This window comes from Vicugna pacos, chromosome 29 (genome assembly GCF_048564905.1).
Source record: "Vicugna pacos chromosome 29, VicPac4, whole genome shotgun sequence".
Classification (NCBI taxonomy): domain Eukaryota; kingdom Metazoa; phylum Chordata; class Mammalia; order Artiodactyla; family Camelidae; genus Vicugna; species Vicugna pacos.
Window position 1 is genome coordinate 4,346,626 of NC_133015.1, and position 27,730 is coordinate 4,374,355.

The 27,730-nt window shown below is 37.6% G+C and overlaps 1 protein-coding gene and 1 pseudogene across 3 annotated transcripts; both read left to right on the top strand.

The window, feature by feature from the left end:
- Positions 1-1,942: 1,942 nt before the first annotated feature.
- RMDN1 (regulator of microtubule dynamics 1) lies at positions 1,943-24,179 on the top strand. Of its 3 annotated transcripts, none has more exons than XM_072951732.1 (10): positions 1,943-2,200; positions 5,164-5,281; positions 9,686-9,782; positions 11,444-11,603; positions 15,734-15,823; positions 18,600-18,655; positions 19,980-20,067; positions 21,141-21,171; positions 23,499-23,632; positions 24,055-24,179. In XM_072951732.1, the coding sequence occupies exons 1-10, from the start codon at positions 2,072-2,074 to the stop codon at positions 24,103-24,105; spliced, it is 954 nt and encodes a 317-aa protein (XP_072807833.1). In that variant the 5' UTR covers positions 1,943-2,071; the 3' UTR covers positions 24,106-24,179. The 3 variants fall into 3 exon arrangements, with proteins under 3 accessions (XP_072807833.1, XP_072807835.1, XP_072807834.1); XM_072951734.1 differs by having other exon boundaries at positions 2,046-2,169; XM_072951733.1 differs by having other exon boundaries at positions 2,167-2,297.
- On the top strand, positions 7,142-8,077 carry LOC140690293 (L-lactate dehydrogenase A-like 6A; annotated as a pseudogene).
- Positions 24,180-27,730: the final 3,551 nt, after the last annotated feature.

The window sequence follows — 27,730 nt, forward strand, 5'->3', positions numbered from 1 at the left end:
AACAAATATAAACATGAAATTACAAAATGCATTTAGAGCCATAAAGGAATTGAAAGTGTATTTGGGAGAATCAAGAAAAGTTTCTCCAAGGAAGTGATATTTGGGCTGAGAGTTGAAAGATAAACAGGAATTAAGCAGGTAAGGAATTGTGGAGTGGAGTAGGGGAAGGGGAAGGCTGCCAAGGTGGTGAAATAGGAATGAATCCTACCATGTAGGGACGTCTGAGAGGCTCATTGGAGGAAAGAAAAGGTACTGTGCCTGGAGCCGAGAGACAAGTATTATGGACTTAAAAGAGACTAAAGAGACATGATGACTAAATGCAATATATAATCAGAATTTGAACCGAGTTGGAGAAAAAACAGTTGAAATAAAGCACAGCACTGTGACAATAAGCAAAATTTGTATACTAAATAAGCATATTCTGTCGATTTCAATTTCCTGAAGTTGATCATTGTATTGGGACTAAATAAGGAACATCCTCGTTTCTAGGCATGAAGAGTCATAATATCTGTAATCCACTCTGAAAAGATTCAACAACAGAAAATAATAATAGAAATATAACATATAATATATGTAAAGAAAGATAAAGCAAATGTGACAAAATGTTGATAATGGATGAATCTAGGTGAAAAACATATGGGATTTCCTGCAACTTTTCTCAGGATCAAAAAATTTTTCAAGATGAAAAATTTAATTAAAATTTCAGTCTGACTGAAATATCAGAAACTTAATTTCAGGATTATCATGGCATCCAGTGGTATAAATATTTAGCAATATTGAGATAGCTCCAGTAGAAATATCTAAAAGTATATAGATACTTTTTAAAAAAAAAAGTGGAAAAGCAAAAAGCCTGGTTAAAAAGGCCAGGGTTCAGAAAAAGTTGGGAAGAGGCTCTATATATTTTTTTTAAATGTGCTTTAAAAACAAAGAAAATTGAGATATTACTGATGTAATCCTGAAGAAATGCGGCTGACTTAATGGGAAGTGGTGGAAGCAGCAATCATATAGAAGACGCACTGGACCTAGAGTTAGGAGACATGGATTCTAGTCTTCTAACAACACCTACTAACTCTGTGCCCTTGGTTAATAAATCTCTTTGAGCTACAATTTCACCTGTTCATTAACTTGGGATTATCAGTTACTTCACAAGGTAGCTGAGAAGATCAAATAAAATAAAAGTGTGTTAATTCACCACGTAGTATTAAAAGTATAAGTGCAACCTACGTTTTCAAAACTATGTCTACCTTCCTTATTGCCCATAAAAATTTTACATATAGTCCGTATAGTAGGTATTCCATTGGCAGCTTGTGTCTTCATCCACATCAACTCTTAAGTAGGTTCAAAACCTCTTCATTCCCTCCAAAAGGGTTCCAGTTCGGTGACAAGCAGTATCGCCCTTACTACATATTTGGAGAGGAAGCCAGGGGTTTTATAGCACACATCCCATTGCACACACGGTCAAGAGGCCTCCTCTCCCTACTCGTTCCTGACTAGACCAGCGTGGACTTTGAATTCTTTGTTCATCTCTGGCTTCTCTCTTCTCCCCAAGAAACTGCCTCTCACCCTTTTAATCTCTTCATCCCCTTCTTTAAGTGCAACAGTTTTTAATTCTTGCAAGCATTTTTTTTCCAAAAAGGATCTGCCAGTATCAGGATTCTCCCTACCTTTGAAGGTAGCAGAGAATTATAAATAACAAATCATTATTTTCTTGCATATGTGAATTCTCGGGTCTGTTTCCGAGCTTTCCATTCTGTTCTGGTGATCTGTCCTCGCGCCCACACCAGGACAAACCCCCAGCCCCAGCGAGGAGACGCAGAAGGGAGTCAGCGACCAGCGGCGCGCTTACTGCCGCAGTCTGCTCTGCGCAGGCGCGGAAAGGCTTCTAAGTCCCGCCCGAGCGGGCTATTTCCGGCCCCCAGAACTCGCGGACCGGAAGCTGCGGAGCGGAAGAGGCGCCCGCCAGCAAGCGGGTGGACGCGGCTTTCTTCGGAAGGGGTCGGGCGCCTTTTGCTCCGCCCCGCTCCCTAGCAGCCCAAAGCGGGTGAAGGGTCACGCCTGCGAGTTGTAGGTCATGGCTGTAGCCGTGCGGCTCGGGCGCTTTCTCCCTTTGGGACGTAGCTCCGCCCCGGCACCTCGGCTCCACAGCTGTGCTGTCGGCAACCGCGGGCGGTGCGTTCCTTGGCGACTCCGCGGCTCTGAGGTACCCGCGCCGTCCTCGCGCCCGCGTCCCTCCCCTGCCGGCTGGGCTCCGGCGGCCCCGTGCTCCTTCAGGCTTGGTGGCCCCGCACCACCTTGGGGTATGTGGTGACCTGAGGAAGGAACTAGGCCCGTTGCGCCTGGAGCGCTGCCGGCGACCCCGGCGGCCAAGTCCTCTCTCTTTCGCAAGCCTCCTTCCCTCTCTGAAAACTGGGGTCGGAGGACGCGGAGAGAGACCCTTCCCTTCCCATCTCCCCCGAGAGCCTGTCTCCCGCCCGTCTTTCCTGTGTAAATTCGGGGGGGAGGGGAGAAGACCTAGGCCGCTATGGGGTCATTTTCACTTTCAGTAATGCCAGATTCCGCAACAGCACCTGAGGTTATCAGTCTACTAGACTTTGAAAAGTTTGTGGTGTACCTTTGAATTCCTGTGACTCAGAGACATTGGTTTTGCACTTATCTGGGTTTTAAAAAAATTACTTTTGAGTTTCATGTTTTATCTGCATAATGTTAAGGGAGGCTGTCAGGATGTTGGATGGTCATCCCAGCGTTGATGTTTCTATTAGACTGTTTTGTGGGCCTTGGTTTGTTTACCTCTGAAAGGGTATTGAAGGGTGAGGGTGATCATATATATCATCTGAACTGGGTGTTTCACTATTTTAAATTCTAAAATACTTTTTGACTGCTTGCTATGTTCAGAATTATGGGGGGCGGCGGGGAGAAGAGGGAGGGATGAAAGACAGTAAGGCTTGATCCCTTTCCTAGGAAGAATTTATAGCCAGATGGGTTGATGTTAAATGATATAAGCAGAGGGGTGGGGAGGAGTACTCAGTACGAAACTAGTTAGCCTCGTTTCCATACTGTACAGCACAGGGAAATACATTCAATATCTCGTAGTAGCTTATGGTGGAAAAGAATATGAAAATGAATACATGTATATTCATGTATGATGGAAGCATTGTGCTGTACACCAGAAATTGATGCAACATTGTAAACTGACTATACCTCAAAAAAAAAAAAGAATGATTAGGAATTGGTAAAGGAAAGATGAGGACAAAAGAATATGCCAGTAAAGAAAGTAGCATGATACAGGCCTTGAGTAAGAAAAAGTGGCATTTTGGGGGAACTAAAAGTGTGACGGAATCCTGGAGTGGGAGAGTAGACTGAAATAAAGCAAGGCTGAAAAGTCAGGCATGTGCTAGTTTATTAGTTATCTGTTATTGTGTAACATTGTCACAATACATAAGGTCTTAAAGCAGCAACCTTTTATTATATCATGGTTTCTGTTGATTAGGTATCCAGGTGAGGTTTATCTGGTTGCCTCTAGCTGAAGATCTCTCCTAAAGTTGAACCAAGCTGTTTAGTTGCTAAGGTCTCATGAGAACCCTGAGTTTGGGGGTAGAGGGTAAGTTCTGCTTCCAAGCTCACTCATGTGCCTGTGAGCAGGCCTTGTTACTCACCAGGAGGGCTTCTCCTCAGAGCTGCCTCAAGACACAACAGCTAGATTCCCCCAAGGCAGACCTGCAATCGGAAGGAACACACAAGAGAGTCAGTGTCAAAGAAGGAAGACACACAATTTTTCTATAATCACATCTTGGAAGTAACATCCCTTTACCTCTGCGTATTCTGTTTCTTACAAGGGAGGCAGTTAAGTTCAGCCAACATTTAAGGCAAGGGGACTACAAAAGGGAGTGAATATCAGAAAGCAGGGATCATTGGGGGGCATTTTATTTTATTTTCTTTATTTTTAAATTGAGAGATGTAGACCTTTAACATACTAGTTTCAGGTGTACAATGATTCAGTATTTGTATATATTGTGAAATAATCACCACAGTAAGTCTAGTTAACATCCATCTCTATACAGTTACAAATTAATTATTTTTCTGGTGGTGAGAACTTTTAAGATTTACTGTCTCAGCATCTTTCAAATACAATACAGTCTTGCAGTCACCATGGTGTACGTTATATCCCCAAGATGTGTTTCTTTACCACTGCAAGTTTGTACTTTTTGACCAGCTTCACTCATTTCACTCAGCTCTTTGCCACACTCCTTCCCCCGCTCCTCCCCTGCCCCTGGCAACGACTAAACTCTTGTCTTTGACTTTGGATTTTTATTTTTTTTAGGATTCCATATATAAGGTAGACTATACTGTGTTTGTCTTTTTCTGTCTCACTTATTTCCCTTAGCATAATACCCTCAAGGTCCATATTGTCACAAATGGCAAGGTTTCTTTTTTTCCCAATGGCTGACTAACACTCCATTGTGTGTGTATGTGTATGTATATATATGCATATCTATAGATATAGAAATACATATATATATTCACATTTTTGTTGTTGTTGTTTATTGGTTGATGGATACTTAGATTGTTTCCATGTCTTGGCTATTGTAAATAATGCTGCAGTGAACATAAGGGTGCAGATATCTTTCTGAGTTACTGGTCTTGTTTCCTTTAGATAAATACCCAGAAGTGGAATTGGTGGATCATAGTAAAGTTCTATTTTTAATTTTTGGAGGAACCCCCATACTGTTTCCCATAGTGGCTGCACCAGTTTACATTTCCATTAACAAGAGTTCCCTTTTCTCACAACCTCTCCAACACTGGTTATATCTTATCTTTTTGATAACAGCCACTCTAACAGGTGTGAAGTGAGATTTCATTGTGATTTTGATTTCCATTTCCCAGGTGATTAGTGATGTTGAGCACTTTTTCATGTACCTCTTGACCATCTGTATGTTTTCTTTGGAAAAATGTCTTCAGGTCCTCTGCCCAGTTTTTTAATTTTTTTTTGCTATTGAGTTGTATGAGTTCTTAATATATTTATTTATTATTATTATTATTATTATTTTAATGGAGGTACTGGGGATGGCTTTGGAGGTAGGAGAAAATTGATGTAATTTTTACTTGAGATAGCAGCTCCCGCAGATTTTCTAAGTTTGATAACTCCGACCATAATTCTTTCCACAGGTGATGGGAAACCCAGGAGCCTTCAAAAGAAGTCTTTTATTCTCAGCCTTGTCTTATTTGGGTTTTGAAACTTATCAAGTCATTTCCCAAGCTGCTGTGGTTCACGCCACAGCCAAAGGTAAGCCTAAGCTAAACGCCAGGAACACTTAGAGTTATTTTAGTTTGTTATATTTTGTTAATAATTTAGTTAGTTTTGAATAGATAATGAAACTAACATGTTATAGGCTAGATTATTTTCTGCTTTTCTCTGCTTGTCATCTGGGATATGTATGTATGTATATATGTGTGTGTGTCTGTATATATGTATATATAATGCTTTCTAGCAGGTAGAGTTCCTTCAGTGAGAAATACTCCATTAATACTTTATAGTTTTATAGGCCCCTTGAGCTAAGGATTTTTTTAAAGGGTTGAGGGGTTGTGGGAGAAAAAAACGAATATACTAAAGACCCTATCTGGCCCACAAAGCCTCCAATATGTACTCTCTGGATTTTTATAGAAGAAGTTTGCCAATCATTTATAAAGGTGCAACAATTCTTTTGTTTCTACAACAAGGTGTTATACTCTTCTTGATGTAGTTAAGAAAGGCCCAGTTACTCTGAGATAGAAATATTTTATTTATAAATAGAATGCAGTTTGGTTCTGAATATCAAATAACTGGTTGAAAAATAGAAAAATTCCATCAAATTTTTTATTTGGCATGCCTGTAAATATATAAACATGTGTTAAGACTTGCCATATTTTAAAAATTAAATTTAGTTAAACCAGTTGTATCCGTGGATAGAGCCAAAATTTCTGTCTATTAGAGAAAAAACTTTTCTAACATTTTTTTATTGAGTTATAGTCATTTTACAATGTCGTGTCAAAAACTCTTTTAATTTATAGGTTAATATAATAAGCCTTTGTGTTTTTCACAGTCCTCATTTTTTAACCATCAAGAAGGTGACTGGAGAAAGAAGCAGAGATTTGATTTTGAATAGATATTCTTATTAACGTTCTGGTAGATGAAGATTTTGAGAATATTGGCTAAAAATTACTAGTTATTAATTGATTTCATTTATTTGTGATTCTTATATTTAATGAAAGCAGATATTTGAATTATTATGTTTTTGTTTTACCTTTTCTTTTTTTAACATCATTTTCATGAAGGACAAAGTAGAGGACTTGGGTTTGTGACTGATTCAATGACATATTTTGGCAAATATTTATAACAGCTCAGCTTTTTAAAACTTCCTACACTTTTCATTATAACTTCCAACTCTCACAGCAATCTTTTAAAATAGTTAGGACAAGCCATATTTTTCACAGTACAATGTTAATTTTTTTTTAAAACATCCCTTGAGTGATGTGCCCAATGGTTGCAGTTTTAAGATTTTTCTGTCTGTTCCATTCTATTAATTTTTGAAAGGAAGCTCACATGGTGAAACTTCTTCAAACTGAAAGTACCAGAGCAGAGATTGGAACTCTTATCTGTTTCTTTTCGAGTCAATCATAGTTTCAGTGTCTTTTAGCACCGTTTCATTACAGAAATGAGTATAAAAATGTAATGTTTCCCTAAGCAACACAATATAGCACTTTGAAAGGCAAAGCCAAAATTATTTATAGCCTAAGTGATCGTAGTCTGTTTTTTAAGTGTCCTAATGACAAAAAAGCACTGCATATTTAGTAAACTAAAAAGAAGATTTTAAGGTGCTAGGCCCCTGTGAGGCCTGCATGATCTGGGGCGTGACCTTGCACAGTCACTATAGCAGAGGTAAGGGAGTTGTTTCCTTACTTTGCACCTGAAGGAACTTTGGTGTGGCTTTCCTCCATTTTTCTCTTTCACCCCTTGAGAGAGTGGTCATGAATAACAGGAGTCCTACAGAGCAGCCAGGGAGTAGGCACTGAAGGAGCAAATCTCCTTTGCCCAGAGATGGCTGTCTCCCAGCCACTCTCACACATCCCATTCAGGGATGGCTGGCCCTTCACTCTTGTTTCCAAGATGGCAACGGTTAAGTATGAACTTCTTACGAATTCCAATTTAGAGGAAACCATTCATCACAGTAAGATCTCCATTAGTGGAACAGGGTTGGTTGGCCTGGCAGCATCTTATTAAAAGGCCTGAGTGATGAACTTGCCTTTGAGGATGGTTCTGAAGGCAGACTGGAGGCTGAGACAGTGGCGCTTAGCATGGCAGCGCTTTCACTGGACATGCCAAGTACTGTTTCCTGCAAAGGTTGCCTCATCACTGCAGACTCCAGCCTAGTGCACGCCCAGGAAAAAGAGAAACACACCTTGCTGTAGTCAAGTGAAGTGTACCCATCTCCAAATTAGTGATTTCTCATACTACCCAGTATCGTTCTGGCTGCAAACTGATACTTATTTCCAATCCAGTGGATATCTTAACTTTGTGTTTCCCAAAACCATATTACTGGAAGTGGCTGTAATCTGAACTCTACCCGTTTCCATTTCTTTATTGGGCAAAGGAATGGTATCTACTCTGAAAGCTGTCATAGATGGATCCTTAGAGAGCATGGAAACTCAACTTACCTGTGTGGAGTGGAGTGAACATTGCTGTGTCCCTCTGAAGGATCAAAACTCAAGATGTAGAAATGGGTAAAGATCCTGAGCAGTAGGAAGATGTCCATAAAGAAGTGATTATCTATGGCTATGAAACGGTTAAAAGGAAAGGTTATATTAATTGGGCCAGTAGCTTATCTTTGGCTGATTGAATAGAAAGCATTTCTAAGAATCTTAGGAGAGTTTCCACCATAAGTAAGGGCCTCTACAGAATAAGAAGTATTTCTTAGTATTCCTTGTATTCTGGGAGGAAAAGGTATTGCAGACCTTAAGGATAAAGCTGACCCCTGAAGTAGAGACCCATTTGAAAAAGAGCATAGAAAAACTTTGGGAAATTCAGGAAGAGCTCACGCTTTAACGTTGTTTAAAGCTACCATTCTGAAGTTACTGAAGAGATAATAGTTACAGGATTACATATCAAACTTTTGAATAAACTACAACTCATAGAAGTTGGAAGGAAACGGGGTAGAGTGACTCCTCTGTTTATTTAGCCCTCCAGCTGTTTTGCTTAGCATCCAGATGCTGGATGATACTAACAATTCCCCAGTGATTGCATCTGACCTTGTTTTCATTGTCACACCAACTATGACTTTTTTTCCTGCCTCCTGCTTCCACTTTTAAGGACCCTTGTGATTGTATTGGACACACCTAGCTAATCCAAGATAATTTACTATTTTACGGTTAGCTGATTAGCAGCCTTAATTCTGTCTACAAAATTACCCCCCCCTTGCCCTAGTAATCTATACATTTTCACAGGTCCAGGGATTAAAATGTGGCCATTATTCTGCCTGCCACAAATACTAGCTAAGAATACTGAGGCTACTACTTATTCTTTTTAAGATTCTTTGGGTTTTCATAACCCAAATTTGGAGAATCCACCATTGATAAAAATATAGAATAGAGTTGAAGCAAACTTAAGAAAATTAACCAGCCAAGGGAATGATATTAAACTATAGTACCTAACCAGATTGAAGTAGGATTATAGAGGAAAAAATCTTTACTTAATTGTCGGGTTTCTTTGCTGTTGTCATTTAATTTTTCTTAAATTATTATAATTACAATGATGATCTTAACTTTAAAAATAGTTTGCTTTACACAGTTTTGTCATAAATTTATGAGGTTTTGTTTTTGCTTTTTTTTGGTCTAGATTTTAATTTTTCATAAACTTAAAAACACTTTTAACCTCAAATAAAGTACATTAACTGAATACATTGGAATGTTGGCTTATATATAGAACTAAGTAATACAGCACCTTTATAGAAGACAAAATTAAATGTGTATGTTCCTTGGTAATAATTAGAATATCTGAAATTCAGACCTGGGTTTTTAGTAACTAGTCAACTTCTTTAGAGTGTTACCCTCTCTGTAAGGCTTACAGGTTTTGTTGTAATGTCTAAACTCATTAATGAGTTGGTTGGAGTATAGTGCCAATGAGGTAAGTTTCAGATCCTCTTTGTCATTAGCTTCGTCTAAGTTTTTGATGACAGATTTGATTCTTTTTCCACAACGATGTCTGTATAAGTTAGGCCATAAGAAGGATCTAGTAAAAGAGTGTGGTACAGTCTATGCAAATATAGTAATTTTCAGTGCTCTAAATGGCTGTTATGTCATCATTTTCTACAGTGGGTGGTACTTAATAGCAGCAACAACAACAAAGACTATGTGGCATAAATTCCTCATAGGAAATTTTTTAATTTTTTAAAATGTATCATATTTAGTCAGTACCAGAGTAAGTTTTCTAATTTGTTATTTTCCATGTTTTCAGTAAATCATTTACTGTGTGTGATAGCTTTATACTTATTTCTGCTGTGCTTACATCCAGATTCTTCAGAATTTCTGATCTTTATTTATAGGTGATTTCTATATCTACTTTCTTTTGCTTATATATGAAAATGTTTATTTTTCTTAGAATTATTGCCATCTGGCTTGGGAAGGCCTACTTTATTGTGTCTTTTTTCTTTTATAGTCTTCAGAATTGAAGAAATCCTCGAACAAGCAGACTACCTGTATGAAAGTGGAGAAACAGAAAAACTTTATCAGTTGCTATCCCAGTACAAAGAGAGGTGGGCTGTGTGTGATAGGCTTGGGTTTGTGGTTTCCTCAGATTTTTGGTTATTTAACACTTGAATATTCTTAGTGCTTAATTTTTATAGTTTTTTAAAATTTTTACTTCAAAATAACATTTCTTAGAGTTTAATTTATAGTGTGATTTTTTTCCTTATGTTAAATGACTCAAGTGCTACATGTATCTCATTGATTTAGAAAAGGTGGTTCAATTTACTCATTCTAATAGACTGTTGAAATATTTTTTTCCATTTTGTTACTTTGTTTTGGATACAAGGTAATCACTGAATAGATATTTATCTCATTTATGTATATTATTTATTTCTCATTTCTTTTAAATTAATTTCTTACTGGTTTAAGATTTAAGTGAGATAGGATGATTTTACACCACCATTGACTAATATCTGTGTGTCACTGTACAAGCAGTCTCATAGATGATCCAGAAATACCTCCTTTTTCTGTTTTCAATATCAGCTTATCTTTTTATTTAGTCCAGAGTCCACTAATATGTGCATTTATTTTTTGGGGGGGAGGGTAGAGTGGAAGGAGATTCAGCCTCATAAAATAAGTCAAATCAGGCTAAATTGCATTTCCAGATCACTACTCTACCTCATCCCCTAAATTAAAATATTGTCCTTTCTTTTTTTTTCAACTTCCTTTTTTAGATTCCCCAAACCAGTTTTTCCCCCCAAGGACCCAGCAAATTTACTTCCTAAAATGTCTATAGGATGCAACTTTCCTTCTCCGTTCTCCCCTCAGTAACTTGCGGTGGTTGTTTTGGCATTTTATAGTCATTTCGGTAATTACTTGAAAAGTAAGCTATAAGATAGTTACTCCTAGTCATTGCATTATAAATATACTATGGCTACTTTTAGTTTCACAGTTTTATGTGAATACTATTTTTTGTTAAGAAATATATAGGGTAGTGGGCTTAAAGACAAACATTTAATAAAAAGGAATGTAAGGTTAGTTTTAAAAAATATTTCTAACTCTAAATCTTGGTTTCCATTTTATTTATTAGCCATTTCATATTTTATATAATCATATTTCAATGTCAGTTCTTCAAGGAGTCCAAAGCCCTTGCTTTAACTATTCCATGCATCATGGCATAGATGACATTCAAAGGTAGGATTTACTTTGAGCTTACATTACATTTAATCATTCATTCATTAACAGTCATTTACCACATACCTGTTTTGTGCTAGGTACTGTATTTGGAACTAGGGATATGGCAGCTCTGTTTTATAGAGCATGACCCTGTCTATAAATTTATGTATTTTATAGTACCGTCTAAACCAGTTAATTGTCTGAAGCATAGTAGCCGCTGAAATCAAGCCTCAAGTTATATGTTGAATTTTGTAGGGCAAGTGTTCAGAGAGTCAAATATGAGATATTTTCTAAGGAACTTAGTATTTTAGATATTATGGGTTAAGTTAATACTTAAGAATAATGGATATTTTGTAGGAACTTTTAGCAGGTAAAGTTTTTGTATGATAGAAAATAATAAATTTAACATGAAGAATAATGGCTTTTGATACCATGTTGCTTGCCTTATCCTCACTGACATGAAAGATCATATGTATTCATTAGTGATGTGACTTTCAACAGTTTTTAAATGTGAGCTAAAATGGTTGTTATTTTATATTTTATTTCAAATTAGTGAAGATGCAGAGTTACTGTGGCGTTTGGCACGGGCATCACGTGATATAGCTCAACTTAGCGGAACCTCAGAAGAGGAGAAAAAGCTCTTGGTCTATGAAGCCCTAGAGTATGCAAAAAGAGCACTAGAAAAAAATGAGTCAAGTTTTGCAGCTCATAAGGTGAGGTGCTCAAAGTAATGAAAGTTTTACATGTACTGAGAGGAACTCAGGTTTATACTTACCTGTTATCCCTAATTTACATAGGAAAGAAAATTGTTCCATTTTCAAGTAGGGAAGAGATTTATTTTTATAACTTTTTTCAAAAGGAAGTAGTTTTTTTCTTTGCATTCTTGAACTTTTAACTTTATTAGTGTGTTTGATAAATTACTTTTGTGAAGGCTTTTTTTTTTTTTTTTTGCTTTTTATTTCTGTTGCTTGGGTAGGCTACAACATTTCTGATTTTATGTCAGATAATGTTTTGCCTATGTTTTCTTCTAAGAGGTTTATAGTATCTTGTCTTATATTTAAGACTAAGCCATTTTGACTTTATTTTTGTGTATGGTGTGAGGGAGTGTTCTTCAGTGATTTACATGGAGCTGTCCGTTTTTCCCAACACCATTTGCTGAAGAGACTGTCTTTACTCTATTGTGTGTTCTTGTCTCCTTTGTCAAAGTCTAATTGACCAAAACTTGTGGGTCTGTTTCTGGGCTCTCTTTGCTGTTCCATTGACCCATATGTGTGTTTTTGTACCAATACCATGCAGTTTTGATTACTGTAGCTCTGTAGTATTGTCTGAGTTCTGGGAGGGTTATTACTCCAGCTTTGTTATTTTTCTTCAGTAATGCTTTGGCAATTCTGGGTCTTTTGTGATTCCATATAAATTTTAGGATTATTTACTCTAGTTCTGTGCAAAATGTCCTGGGTGTTGATAAGGATGGCATTAAATCTGTAGATTGCTTTGGGTTGTATGGCCATTTGAACAATATTCTTCCAATCGAAGAACATCGGATATCTTTCCATTTCTTTGAGTTGTCTTTAATTTCCTTTGTCAGTGTTTTGTACTTCTCCACATATTAGTCTTTTACTTTCTTGGTCAGGTTTATTCTTAAGGATTTAATTTTTTTGGATGCAATTTTAAAAGGGATTGTTTGACTAATGATATTTTGGGGGTTTAAATTTCTTATCTTTCTATTTGTTTTTTGTTTCATCCATCTGTTTTCATTTTCTTCTTTTTCTACCTTTTGCATTTTATTTATTTTATTGGCTTAATGGCTATAACTCTGTATTATATTACTGTAGCGGTTGCTTTAAGGTCTATAGTATATACATCTTTAACTTACAGCCCACTCAAGTGATACAACACTTCATGTAGTAATAACTGCTCTTTGTGCTATTAGTGTGCTGTCTCTTCTGCAGATGTTAAAAATCCCAGAATACTTTGTTATTTTGTCTTAAACAGTTTATTATCTTTTAAAAAGACATAAATAAAGGAAGGAGGAGTCTTTATGTTTGCCCATATAGTTACCATCACGGTGTTCATCATTTCTTCCTGTAGAACATTCCTTCAACATGTGTACCTTTAACATTTCTTATAGTCTGTTGATGATGAATTCTTTTAACATCTCTATCACTGTAAAAATTCTCTTTCACTTTTGTTTTTGAAAAATATTTTTTCTGAGTAAAGAATGCTTTAAAGATAATGCTTAGCTATCTTCTAGCTTGCCTTATTTCTAGTAAGAAATTTGCTTTAATTCTTGTATGTGAGGTGTTTTTCTTTTTCTTGGCTGGAGGATGTCTGGCTGTTTCTTTCTTTATCAGTGGTTGTAAAATATTTGATGTGATGTGCCATGGTATGGTTTTTTTCCATGTTTCTTATGTTTCATAGCGTTTGTTGGATTTGTGGGTTTGTAGTTTGCATCAGATTTGGAAAATATTCAGCCATTCTTTTTATAAAAAGTTTTTTGGTCCTTACCCTTGACTCTTCCTCTTCTTCTGGGACTCCAGTTACTCATGTGTTTGCCCACTTAAAAATTGTCCAGAAGTTTTGTGATGAGCTGTGTGTCTTGGTTTTCACTCTTCTCCCTCTCGGTCTTTTATTTTGGTTATTTTCAATTCTGTGTCTTCAAGTTCAGTAAGCTTTTCTTCCAGTTTGCTCTGTCTTTAGTATCTTGCATTTCTCTACTTAATACGTTTGCCTTTCATCTTGCTTCTTGAATATATGAAATACAGTTATCAATCATGGTTTTGTTGTCTGTCTGTGGATTCTATCATTTATGCCATTTCTAGATTTTTTAATTGAGTGATTTTTTTTCTCCTCAGTAAGAGTCTTATTGTATGATTTGTGATTTTTGATTAATTGATGCCAGACATTATATACTTTACTTTGTTGGGCACTGGGTATATTTGTAATACTAAAAATATTCCTTGATAGTAATTTCACGGTATTTGTAAGTCATATCATTATGCTTTATACATCTTAAACTTAGCTGTATGTCAATTATAGTTCAATAAAACTGGAAGAATATTCTTGAACTTTGTTCTGGGACACAGTTGAGTTACTCAAACAGTTTGATCTTTTGGATTTTGCTTTAAGGTTTTTAGGCAGGACGAGAGTAGCATTTAACACTGAGGGCTTTTGTCTTTTCCTGCAACTGGTATTTCTAGCTCTTTGTGAGCTCGGTATTTCTAAACCTTTTGAGGGGTTCTTTTTCCGGCCCTGCATAGCCTCTTCCCATGAGGAGATAATCTTTACTCATCTGAATGCTCACGGGTGACCCTCTGTAGTTCTCTGGTCAGCGGTCTCTTCTCCAGTGCTCTGCTCTGTGAACTCCGCAGACTTCCAGTTCCATCTCTTCAAAGAAGAGAGACTGCTTAGCCTATTTTGCCTCCCTGGGCTTCAGCCTGGCTATTTCTCCAGGGCAGTCACAGGGCAATCGTCTCATTTGTTTCTGGTCTCTCAGTGACTACTGTTGCCCTGGATAATGTCTTGAGAGTCTTTCTTTCTTTTACTTTGCTTATTTTAGTGTTTCAGGCAAGAAGGTAAGTATAGCATCTGTTATTCCTTCTTGGCTAGAAGATCTATTATAAAACTTTCCTTTAAAATTAACTCATTACAGAAAACAGACACTTTGGAAATTGAAACAAAAGTACAAATATGGAAATAAAAACCACCCGTGATCACAGCTCCTATCATCTTGCTAGTATGAATATCATAAATTAACAGTCCTATGCAGTAACTAAATGCCAACCTCAGCAGAATGTGGAGGATTCATCCATAAGCTTGTGTTTGCTTTGTGTATAGATGATAGTTAAATGCATAAGAGAAGGTGATCTTATCTAGAGCCTTGATACATGGGAAAAGATCAGAGCACCAAACTTGAAACGCTATATGACCCCTCTAGTCGTCTGGATTTGGGGAACTGGGTAACTGTCAGTGGAGATTAAATGAGCATGGTCTATAGAGAGGGTATGTGTTTTAAATTACACTTTTTAATTTTCAATAAAAATATCAAGACAAAAGATTTTGGTGGAAAATAGATTTAAACAGAAGTTTAAGTGTTTGTTAAAATTTTTCTAGTTATAATTATTAAAATTTCACAGATGTAAACTCAGAGTAAAAGAAAAGGGGAGATGTTTATAAGAAAACTTGTATTTCACAGAACCTAAAGGCACGATGCACTTAGGCTTCAGGAAAAACTGGCTCAGTTGCTCTGAGGCTTCAGTGTCTGTTCTCTTTGCTGTTATCTGCAAATCTTTTTTAACTGAAACTTTTTTTCTCATCCTAAGTCTTGTGACTTCCCACAGCACCTGGGTATATGAAGCTTGGATATTTTGAATTCAGTTCTTAGAGAAAAAAAACTTAGATTATCTGAGTTTGGGTCTGTTTTCCAGCCATGGATGTGGGGACAAGGTCACAACTGACAAATATGGTATTATTACTGTAACAGTGCAGATGTGGGAGCAGCAACTCCCAGAAAAGAGGAGACAGAAATAAATGGTACTTACTAAATTGACCGTTTTTTCTAAATTTATATTCATACCGTAAATATGAATCATTCTCTCTGCATTCTGTTGGTAACTTTCTTAGAGATTCACTGTTCTCTGCCTTGTAATACAGTTCTCTAAAAACACGTCCTCTCCTTGAGTTCCATGAGGAATATATATTCCAGTGTATTTAATACGGTTTTTGTGCTCAGCTTTTTGTTAAATGAGAGTGACTACTGAGGAATAGTTACTCAGTTTGGCCTTGTATTGAATGGACTGTTACTGTGTGTTACTATTCTTACATCTTTTTCCTATTCTGTTTTTAGTGGTATGCCATCTGTATTAGTGATGTTGGAGATTATGAAGGCATCAAGGCTAAAATTGCAAATTCCTACATTATCAAGGAGCATTTTGAGGTACTGATGAATGTTCAAAGTCATTAGTTTTCTGAATAGATTTCTGTTTCATTTATCTATTACTGTATAGGCCCAAACATAGTGGCCTAAAACAGTGACAATTGATTTCTCACGATTCTGTGGATTAATTGTGCACAGTGGTACTTCTGTTCTGCTTGTTGTAGCTGAGGTGGTTTAGATGGCTGCATTCACCTGGGCCCTCAGCTGGGACAGGGATGAGACGCCCTCTCACCTACGACAGTTTCTCTCTACTTTTCTTTCCGTCCTTTAGTAGTCCAGCCAAAGCTTCGTTATAGCATGGTAGCTGGCTTCCAGGAGTGAACGTTCCAAGGAAAAAGTTCCAGTGTGCAAATTTACATCAAGCATGTTTGCATCACACCTAGTAAGAACTTGTCGACCTAATAAACAAGTCATGTGGCCAAGACCAGAGTATGTGGGAGGGGACCATACAGGGTCCCGAGTGCTAGGGTGTGTGGCCTCATCTAACAGGCTAACACAACTGAGATACCACTCATACCACTCCCACAGTAATACATGACTGTGGTCCCTGATTGTGTGTTATGTGTGTGTGTATTTTAATATTTCCCCCTAAAGTTAATTTACTTATTTATAGTAAGCTCTTCCTTAGGTGCCTGAAATTCTGCGGGAGTTTATATACTTCATGATGTGCTGCAAATACACTATTCCATTGTCCAGTAAAAAACAAACAACAAAAAAACTGCAGCTAAAAATCCAGAATGCTTTATTTCTTTTGATATTATAGACCATCTCAGAAAAAAAAAAACAACAAAGGAAGAGAAAGTAATGAAACACTTTATGGTTATAGTCTCAGTTCCTGGGTTTATGTAATGACAAGTGGAAAGAACACTGGACTAGGGCATATTCAGGCATCAATAGTATATACACACATATGTATATGTATATTCTTACATATATATTTCAATTAAATAATGTACATTTTTCACATTTTAAGACCTTTGAAATCAGATTGCATTACATACAATCAGCGGTATCCTACAATTGGCAGTGCTTTTTTTCTTTTCTTAATGGTACATAAAATAATTATGTGTCATAACTTTTATGGTATCTTCGATTGATTGAAATACAGTAATTTACTCAGTGGCATTAGAAAAATCACTTAAATTACTCTGCCTTGGAATATAGAAATAGATGACAAATAACTTCCAATGTGAATAATGAAAAATTGCAGAAAATATGTTAATGTATACTTTAAAAGAAACAGTGAAGGCTGTACGGTATTTAAAAATAAGTGTTTTGTGTGAGTTTCCAAGTGTGTGAAGTATATATAAAAAATGACAATTTAGTATTTACATACTAAAAAGATCATTTATACTACTTTTATTTTCAATTCCATGATTACATTTAAAGTCATAAGGAATTATTTTTGTACTTATTTTGAAGACATGTAAACTAATGGCAAAAAAAAAATTAGAAAAGCTTTGCTTGAGAGTAGCCCCTCTCAGTCTATCCCATAAGAAAATTAAACCCTAACGTCCCAAGACATCCACTGTGTGTGGTGAGTTAACTTCTCTCCCTTGCATCTGCATGGACTAGCTCTGTACCGTTTTTGGTGGAGTGGACAATATAGTTATTCATGTAATTTTTGTAGGGCTTAATTTTTCTAGTGGAACTCTCGTGAGGAAAAGTTGCTTAGAATATAAATTGTATATACTTTAAAATATAGTTTGACATATAAATCATATCACTGTATTTATAGAAAAGTAAAAATTAGGTCCGTGCTGATTCTTACCCGTGTTACTGAGATAAGATTTCTGCCAAGTCATACTTGGTTTTCCCTACTCTAGCTGTTTCCTCTCCTACTACTGACGTTAACCAGTGTTAGTGATACAGTGTCTGGTCCTTATGAAAAGTAAAAATAATAATGATTCTGGTGATAGAAAATACTGTGTTAAGCACCTCCTGTTATGTGCTCATTTAATTTTCTGTGAAAGAACAAAGGCATGGAAAGAGTGTAGAACTTGCCAGGGTCAAAAAGAGGTCATTGAGCTGTGATTTGAACCTAGGTGGTCTGGCTTCCCAGCCCACTCTGGTGACCAATACATGTATTTCAAAATGTGTGTCTCATACATTATTAGCTGCAAGTGAAAATGTGGATTTACAGAAAAGCATAAACTAGGAAGTCTTAATTTTTAAAAAAAAAAGGGTCTTTTCAATAGGATTAACATCAACCTGCGAGATTTCCTTAGCAGTTTGCAAAATAAGGGATAAAAGGAGGAGTAATTTCTTTAAAGTATTCTGTAGTTTATGCTTTACATTAACTTACATAGGACTTTCACATAGTGAGTAGAAATAGGGAGACTTTATCAACTTATATTGTACATAATTATTCAATTATTCTGTGAGTAAATAGTTATTTTTCCTTTGTTAAGTATAGACGGGGCAGTTAAATCAAATCTGCCTACGGGGAGAGACTTTGTAAAATTATTATGTATTTTGTTCTTTTAAGAATACCTTTTATTCAGTATTCATATGGGACTTGCCAAAAAGAACTTCTTTACTTATTTTTCCTTTCATCTAGAACTATTGAGAGCTATAGGTTATTTTTAAAATTAGATTCATTTATAGCTATCATGTTTGAAACAAATTAAAAGAATCAGGAGGAAGAAAGTTGATTATAGAAAAACTGAAATTCAGGGTTGCAAATTTTTTTTAAAATCATGGCTTCATCATACATAGAAAAAGACTTATTGGTGTTCAAAAAACAAATATGATTCATTTTCTCATTTCTTGTTAGAAAGCAATTGAACTGAACCCTAAAGATGCTACCTCAATTCACCTTATGGGTATTTGGTAAGAAAATTTCTTTAAATGTTTCAGTGGTATTATATGATCTTATTTTGTAGTATGTAAAAAAGCAAAATATAAAATATTTTAAAATATTATTTGGCAGTCAAGAGTGTCTAAACCGTACATTAACTAGGAGTTGTACTAGTTATTTAGTTTAGTATTTAGAAAATACTAAATTTGATTGTGATTATGTTAAACACTGTTATTTACATCATTTAGAAACATGTACTAAGACTGAAAAATAAGAAAGCATTGAGACTTTTTGTTAGACCTTTAAATTCCCTTTGTTGGGAAAGACTATTCTTATTTACCAGACTAAAATGAAATTGGATTAATCTAACTGTAGTAATACAGGATGCCCTAAGAGGATCTTTGAATCTTCAGTGTGTATCAGATACAGTCTGGTTGACCTGAGGAATAATCTGACTTTCAGTATCTTTCCATTTTTATGTAACCTTTGTTCAATGTACATCATAATTTTGCTAGTATGAACATATACCAATGTGTTAAGTGCTCTCTGGTTTAAGAGTGTCTCTTGAGACAGCTTTACCCTGTTTTATTTGGGTGTAGTCTGCGGATCTAAGTGTTTATTGTCTTCTAAGAAGGGTAACAGTGCAAAGTACTGTATCAAACTCTTTTGAAAGAGAAGTAAATATCCTTCAGGATAAAGGACATATTAAACTAACAAAACACTTACTGAGGATTAATGATAATTGAGGGACAGTCAGCAAGTTAGATGCTGGTGAGTGAGACAGTTTCTTCCTCGGGGAGTTCAGACACAAATTAAGATCCAACACTTTTTTTCCTACTTATTTCAGAAAGTTGTCAAGAACTATGGATGTTAAACATTTGCCTCACTCTTTCAATATGTAGACTTTGATTGTTGGTTGCCATTATTATTTATGCATATCATGTTTAGTTTTGTTCTCTTTTTTTTTCTCACTTCTCTGAGTTAGTTTGTCTTAGGGGAAAAAGAGGGGTAATGATTTGCTCTTATTTCGTTATTGTAAGGAGTAGAGGAGAGGAGCATTTAGCACAAAGTGAGCGTTCAGGGGTCAGTGATACAGTGTGTCACCATTGCTGTTACAAATATTTCTTACTATTTATACTTAGTCACAAAATACACCCTAATTGATGGATCAATATAAGTCAGTCTCTAGGTAATTCAGTATGAATATTAACCTGCTGGATATTATGTTAAGTACAAATTCTTTAAACATAGAACAGGAGAAGATTCCTTTTATAAATGTTAAGATGTTTAGTTCTCTTTAAGAGAAAAAAAGAAGGTGCAATTCAACTGAGTAAGTGTCGTTTTATTTCCCTGTAGGTGTTACACTTTTGCTGAAATGCCTTGGTATCAAAGAAGAATTGCTAAAATGCTGTTTGCAACTCCTCCTAGTTCCACCTATGAGGAGGTAGTGTGATGTCCTTTGTTAAGTTAGTACTGATTTCTTAACTGCTCTGCCACGCTACGGTGTCCACACATCTGGAGCTCTGATCAGTGAGGGACTTGAGCACGTTTCTAATGATCCAGTGCAACTGTCTTTATCACAAAGGCTTAATACGTATTGTCCATGACTGGTGAGTGTTTTTTTTTTCCCTTTAGGTGAGTGGCTGATAATTCTGGTATATTGTCAGCTAATATAGCTGATGGCTAAAGTCTACCTTCATTTTCTGTTTGAAATCTATACCAAAGTCATAAACCAGAACAAGAAATAGAGCAACTATTTCTCAGTATGTTTTAGGTGCACATTCTGTACAGTAATAGTCATTCACCTGGAAAATAAAGCATGTGTTTGTATTGATAAAGGAAGAGTAATTATAACATCTTTTTTAAAGCAGGTTTGAAAGGCTTATAGTGTCTTATATGTCCAGGGCCTTTTGATTTTCCTGTTAATAAAATCTGAAAAGGATTTTCGGTTTACCCATCACAAAATTTTTAGAGTAAGGAAATAGGCAATTGAAAAAGCTTTCTCAATATTTGTATAATAACAAGCTTTAAGTGGGACAGAAAGAATTAGCAGGGAGTTTCATGGGTACACCTGTGTGTATTCACTGGTGCAACCTATGTATTACTGAGTGGACTCAGCTCTGACTTTATCTAGTTTTAACAGTGGTCACCGTGATGCTTCAGGAAGAGGGAGATCAAAATACCTGAGGTGCACATGATAATGTTCTTTCCTCTCTGCATATGATGCTGGTTTGGTACAAGTTCTAAAGAGCAATCACGTTATTATTAGAAGTGGTCCACGTATTGTAATCTGTACTTTGATGATTTAATAGTGTTATGTTCAGTTTTGCTGTATTAACTAACTTCCTGTTGATGAATTGATCATTTTTTTTAAGGGGGACCATTATTTTAAGATGTTTTCATGTACTTCCTATCTTATATTTAACACAGTAATAGATCTTTCGAGAAAATGCTTTTTTAGGATTGATTCTGTTTTAATCCTTTTCCTTATGTTTGGGCTCTTTGTGTTTTTAACAGGCTCTAGGCTACTTTCACAGAGCAGAGCAAGGTAACATTTTTTATTTCACATACTAATTGTTAAAATTGATGAATGCTTCATATGTATAATAGAAATTTTTTAAACAAAAATAATTTGTTCTGATATATTTAATAAACTTTTTAGCTAGACATTATCCAATAATTTTTAAAGTCCTTATTTAAAGATCACCTGAGTAAGAGAAACAGGCCACTTCTGAATTCAGAGCTGCAGTTCTGGAATGGTCCTTCTTTCAGTGGAATTCAGCCTTCCTTTTTGAGAAGGCTGTGTAATCCTGAAGAGCTAACCTGTCAAGATTTAACTGTTTATTCAAGATTACACAGCCAATTAGAGGCATGTGTTTATTTTCATTTAAAATTTTTATTTTTTAAAATTGAAGTGTAATTGATGTATTAGTTTCACGTGTACAACATAATGATTTGATATTTGTGTACACTGCGAAAAGCTACAACAGTGAGTGTAGTTAACACCTGTCACCTTACATAATAAGAAAAAAGTACTTTTTCAAGATTGACTCTTTGCAAATTTCAGATGGCAATTAGATGAGACCTGGTTTTAAAAAAACGTGTCAGGCCAGTTTTTGTTCTGCTGCAGATTAACTGCCTTTTGTGAAGAAGAGTTTCATGTCACTCTTACTTGAAGAAATAGCCAGTCTAGAAACTAACATCAGCCTATCCTGTTTATCCTCCCTAATACTTACAGCACACACTAGAGAAGTAAGGGACAGAAGCCCTGTGTTGCCAGGAACACCGAAAAAAAGAAAAAAAAGAAAAGCAAATATATTTCTGTAAAACTTAATCAGAAGAAAACTAAAGACAGTTTATTACATTTGAGAGCCTGCTCATACGAGCTTGTTCAAAAGCTTTCATTGATAGCAAAGCATTTTTTAAAACATTACTTCTAAAGAATTGTCTGCATTTTAACTCTCTGTAATGTATTTATCCTCATTTACTGTTACCATCTTCCATTGATATCCTCTCATAACGGTAGTTTTACATATCATAGATGTGACCTGGGAATGCGGTTTCCTCAGAGAGACTTAGAAGTGTAACTGTAAAGTTAAAATAGGGCCTTAGAGACCTAGGGGTTCGGGATGTTGAGAAAAACATGGTCATACTCTTGTGGAGCTAAAATAATCCTCAGGAATTCCAGTCACCCTCCAGGCTTTACCTTGAAGGCAGCCTTTAGGCAGCCTTTCCTTACGGCTCATGACTGGTTTGGAAGCTTCTCCTATGCTTCAGTACCTCTTACTTCCACCATCATGGCCCTTACCATTCCACAGTATGAAGTTTATGTGTCTAAAACCAAATTCAGGTAAAGTGGGGACTGTCTTCTTGCTCCCAGCTGCATCCTCATTGTTTAATATAATGCTTGGCAGATTTGCTGAATAAGTAGATGAATGAAAAAATGAATGAATTTACTTAACTGCAGGGAAACCTTAAGCACATCGCCATGGCATCTCACAGTGTGTTCAAATTAAAGTAAATTTTGGGTTAAGGAGCAAATGGAGTTAATCATAAATTATATCCAGGAAAAAGTATGCTTTGAATATAGAAGGGTCCCAGGTTGATAGGAGCAAACTGTAAAGAGTTAATGAAGTTAGTGAAACAGTCACATGATTTCATTCATAGGCTTTTGTTCACATTTTTCCCTCAGCCAGGAATGTTCTCCCCTTTTCTGTTAAAATCCTCTTCAGCCTCCAAGTCAGCCCAGGTGTCAGTTGTTTTTTCTTTGGTTTCTCACAGCACTTCAACTGTGTCCACCAGTGAGAGCCTTCCTTTTACTCTCATGTGACGCTTGGTTGTGCTCATGCTTGCGTCTCCTTATTGTAAATTCCCAAAGAGCAGTGACTCTGTTTTAGCGATGTTTGAGGATAGCCCACATTCAGTAAACACTGATCGCATATGTGTGTAGCATCATGATTTCATTCACTCATCCAGCAAATGTGCATTGAGTACAGTTCCAGGCACTGTTCTAGGCACTCAGGATACAGAGAATAAAAGTGATTATACAGAGAAAACCCCTGTCCTTACGGGGCGTACATTCTCTCAGGACCATGTTTTCCTCCTACATGGAGTATCTATTTTATACACTTGTGGGAAATGAGAAATGTATATACTGTAGTGCCTAGCACATAGTAGACACTCAATAAATAGTAATTATATTATAAAATTTTTGAGATATGAATAGAATGATAGAACAAAAGGGAATTCCAATTAGCCTAATCATGTATTGACCACACAAAATATTACTGGAATTTAGGCCAAAAAACTAAGCCCTTAAAAATAAGAGCAATACTCTTTCACGTGAGATAAATTTTTTTTCTTTCTTATGTACAGTGGAACCAAACTTCTACAGCAAAAACTTGCTTCTGTTAGGAAAGACGTATTTGAAGCTACGTAACAAAAAGCTTGCTGCTTTCTGGCTAACAAAAGCCAAGGACTACCCAGTGCACACAGAGGAGGATAAACAGGTAAAATGTCACCAATAGGGTAAGGCTATTAGGTTTCCACTGAGGCACCATGAAGTACAGGTGAATTAGGAACTTCTTGAAAAGCGTAGTTGTCTAAGTGCATATTGTTAAAATAACAGTGTTAATTTCAAGTGTGTATAATAGCAAATAGCTACTATCAACAGATGTATGAATTATGTGTTGCAGTGTAGAATTAGTCCTGTTTGATATATACAGCAGATCAAGTAAGATTTCTAGAACATAAAAAGCAAGGGGTGTGTACTAATGTGGAAGGGCTCTGTGAGTCTCACCAGGTCAAGATAAAAGAAATTTTATAGTGTGCTCTCCTGGCTTTTTGGAAACTCTTAGATTTTATGAACTTAAATTTCACAAGTTGATTTCTGCTGTACTGTTGATTTGCAACATTTATTCTTATATTTTAGGTACAGACAGAAGCTGCTCAGTTGCTTACAGGTTTCAGTGACAAGAATTAAGAATTTTCCAGTGAAATATCTAACAAACACTGCCTTTTCATTAAATTATAACAATAATAAATACATTAACTGTTCCATGGATGTTTTCTCAGTTCTTTTAATGTTGTGACCATTTAACAAATTCAGTATACAAAATTCTAGATTTCTTTGCAAATAACAAGGCAAAATAAGTAACTGTCACGAGAGTGGTAGAGATGATTGTGCATCCGAGACACCAGCCATACAGAGTGGTACGAGATTTCTAAGGGGGACTGGATCACATCAGGATGGGAGGAGATCAAGAAAAGAAAGCTCTGGAAGAAGTGACATAGGGGGAGTGCCTTTTCAGGTTGGAGTGATTCAAGGTTGAGATCTTGCAGAGAAGGTGCAGTGAATGGTAAGAGGTTAGGATGTTGAGGGTTCTTGGTGTAAAGTAGGTAAAGGACGTGTCTTGGAGCCAGCCTGCGCGAAGAAAGGACTCACGTCAGGAGGACTGAAAATGGAGTGGTGTGCTTTTTAAAATGTGAAGTAGTCTCACAAGTGGATTGATTTTGTCACTAGGCAGAGCCCGAATTCTGTTCCCTAATGGGATGAAAGGAACACAGAAATCAAGGGTGAAATGGAAATTAAAATATTTAAAATAGAACGATGCTACTTACTGAGGGTGCCACCACTCCAAACTCTTATTAAGTTTTGTAAAAAGGAGCACCGTGCATGCCACGTAGATAACCTGAGTGTGTGTGTGCATGGGTTTTCCTGCTCTGTAACTTGTCACTTCAGTGCTACGTAAATGGAATCATACAGGATGTGACCTTTTGAGACTGACTTTTTTCATTCAGCGTAACGCCTTTGAGACCGATCTGAATCCAGTCAACAGTTCCTTCTTTTTTATTGTTGATCGTGTTTCCTTCAGTGGGCCTACCAGTTTATTCAACCGTCTGCTTGGGGCATTTAGGCCCTTTCCGATCTGTGGCTGTCATGAACATTAGGTAGGGGTTGTATAACATCAATTTCTATCTCTCTGGGATGAACATCCACAAGTGTGGCTGCTGGGTCTTTTATAGAGCTGTTTTCCTAATTTTTTTCCTGTTTACAAAGGGACACTCCCTTCTCCTAGATGTGGTACCTTCCCAGGCTCCTGATCCTGTGCGCTTTCTCAACCTCTTCTGACGTCCCAGGAGTCCGATTCTTGGCATTTCCCCACTCAGGTGAGACCTGCTACTTCTGGGAATGGACCCTAGGGCCCCATTATGCTCTCCCTGCGCAGCGCCCGCTTGCCTGTTCTCGTGCACCCAGGGATGCCTGCTAGTCGGAGATGCCTCTCCCCACATACGTGTAAACCGAAGCTTTTAGTATTCTGTCTTCTAAACATGTTACCAACACGGGCTGTGAGTGATTATAACGGCCTCTTCTTGTGGATATGTTCCTTCTTTTATGAAAGAGAGAAAAAAAATCTGATTTGGAAAGCGGCTGTTATCCTACAAGACCCTGAAAGCTCTCAATTTAACTGCTCGTTGCCAAAAATTTTACCCAGTATTTATAGACTGTGGACTAGCTGTGGACTTCGTAAAAATGACGTCTCTCACTCACTTTTTAAAATAAGCATAATTACAAGGAAAAAGAAAAAAAAAAGCCACCCGACCTCATAGAATTTTGAGGGCTAAAGGACACGTATAGGATTTACCGTATCAGTACATAATTATAAAGTGCTGTCAGCGTCTGGTTGCGTTCTCTCTGGTTGAGACCGGGGAGGAATCTGGAATTTAGGAGCGCCACTTTTGTACTTTCATGTCTTTGCTGTTGGTTTGGGGCTTTTGGATTTTTTGCATTCATGGGGCACTCATGATGCAACCTATTTTGGACTCTTGCCTGGGCATTATTGGGGGGAAAAAATAGGAGGGGTTAATTACTTTGGTAAGGGCCAAGGAGTTTATTTAATGAATGTCCTGCTCTGACCCACGGTACTGCCCTCTTAGAACGGGGCCTGCGTCTCTGTCTTCTAACTGAGGAGTATACACTCGTACAAAGCAGCCTCATAAAGGGAAAGCCGCCTCTGATGCGGTCTGGGCTGTTCCCTTGAGGGACAGACAAATCCCGAGTTGACCTCGAGTTTGGCTTTTAAGTTCGATGGATTATGAAAAGTGGGGAGGGTCATAAGAGAACCTTTATTCTCGCATCCACCTAGTTCAATGAGAGATTTCTGTTCGACGTCTGCAGTGTACACAAGAGGATCTTCTTAGGTTCAACCAAATATTCATACTCAAAAAGCCCGTGACAGGCTTCATTTGGCACCAGTTTGCTCAGAAGGCTACAGAAATGAAAGCTGGCCCAGCAGGTCTGTCAGGCCCCCGTACGAGCAAACGGCGCCCTTCCAGCAGCGCGTCCAGGGCAGCTCCCGGCACATCGTCTCCCCGGGTGCCCCTCAGGGGCCTCCTGAGGGACGTGTGGTTACTCGTCCCCACACTCCCGGCTACGGTTCCCTGTCGAGTGTCTGGAATTCGCCCAGTCCAGACGCAACGTCAGTCAGGGGTCATTTTTAGCGGAAGCAACACTGCCCGACAACGCTGCTGGCACCGCCCCCCCTCCCCCGTCTAGTCTGGGCCTGGAGGAGCCGGGCGGTGACCAAAGGCGGCGGGCAGCGCCGAACACAAAAACGAAAACTCCACTTGCTGCTTTTCGCGCTGGCAGACAGGCAGCTCATCTGATGAGGCGAGTCGTGCCTGTGACGCGCTGCCTGGGCTCGCTCCGGCGGCAGTGGCGGCGAGCGCCTCTGAGACGCAGTGACAGCACGCGCCGCGCGCGCTGCTCCCGCCGCCCGCCTCGCCAGGTGCCCGCCGGAGCACCGCGAGCCCGCCCGCGCGGGGCGGGGCGGGGGGAGAACGAGCCTCGGGTCTCATGCCGCCGGCTGGGCAGATCAGGACGGTACATCCTGCGGCCAGGCCGGGGTTTCTACAGCTGGCATGCAAGACGAGGCCCTGATGAGTCGTCCAAACTAGCCTTCTCCAGAAAGCTGGTCCGGCCCCGCTGCAGGCAGCTCTGTGTCCCCGCCAATGCTGTACAGTCATTTCTCACCTGAAGTGAGGAGCGGGGGACCCGCACCCTGTCTTCAGTCAAATCTACCACTGTTCTCACACACCTCCACTGAATGACAGTGACCCTGTCAGAGCAGAAGTCACCCGCAGTGGTGCGGGCTGCGTGGTGTAATTTAAGTAGCCCTTTTGAGGCCTGGTCACCCTTTATTGCATAGTCTGTCATATACATGAGGGTTCTATTTTGTTTTCAATCTTTAGGCTTCAGAATAACTAGAAGAGCAGCAATTAGGATTTGGGAAAGGAGTCTATTCAACCAAGTGGATCACTGACTTTTATTTCATCTTGACTATGAAATTTGAATAGAAATGCAGAATACAATCTAAATATGTAGAAAAATAAAATTTTGGCAAAACAAAAACTACTATTTAGGGAAATTAAATTGTATACTAATATCTTCTGAATGTCCTTGGTGAAATGTGTTACAGATAACATTCTAAGGTGTCAGTTCTATGGTTATAAAAATTTTTAAGTTAATGAAATTTACAGTGATTGAAATGATACAAATGGAAATTTAAATCTGTGTATTAATAAGGAAGCCCAGTTTGCTAAAGTAG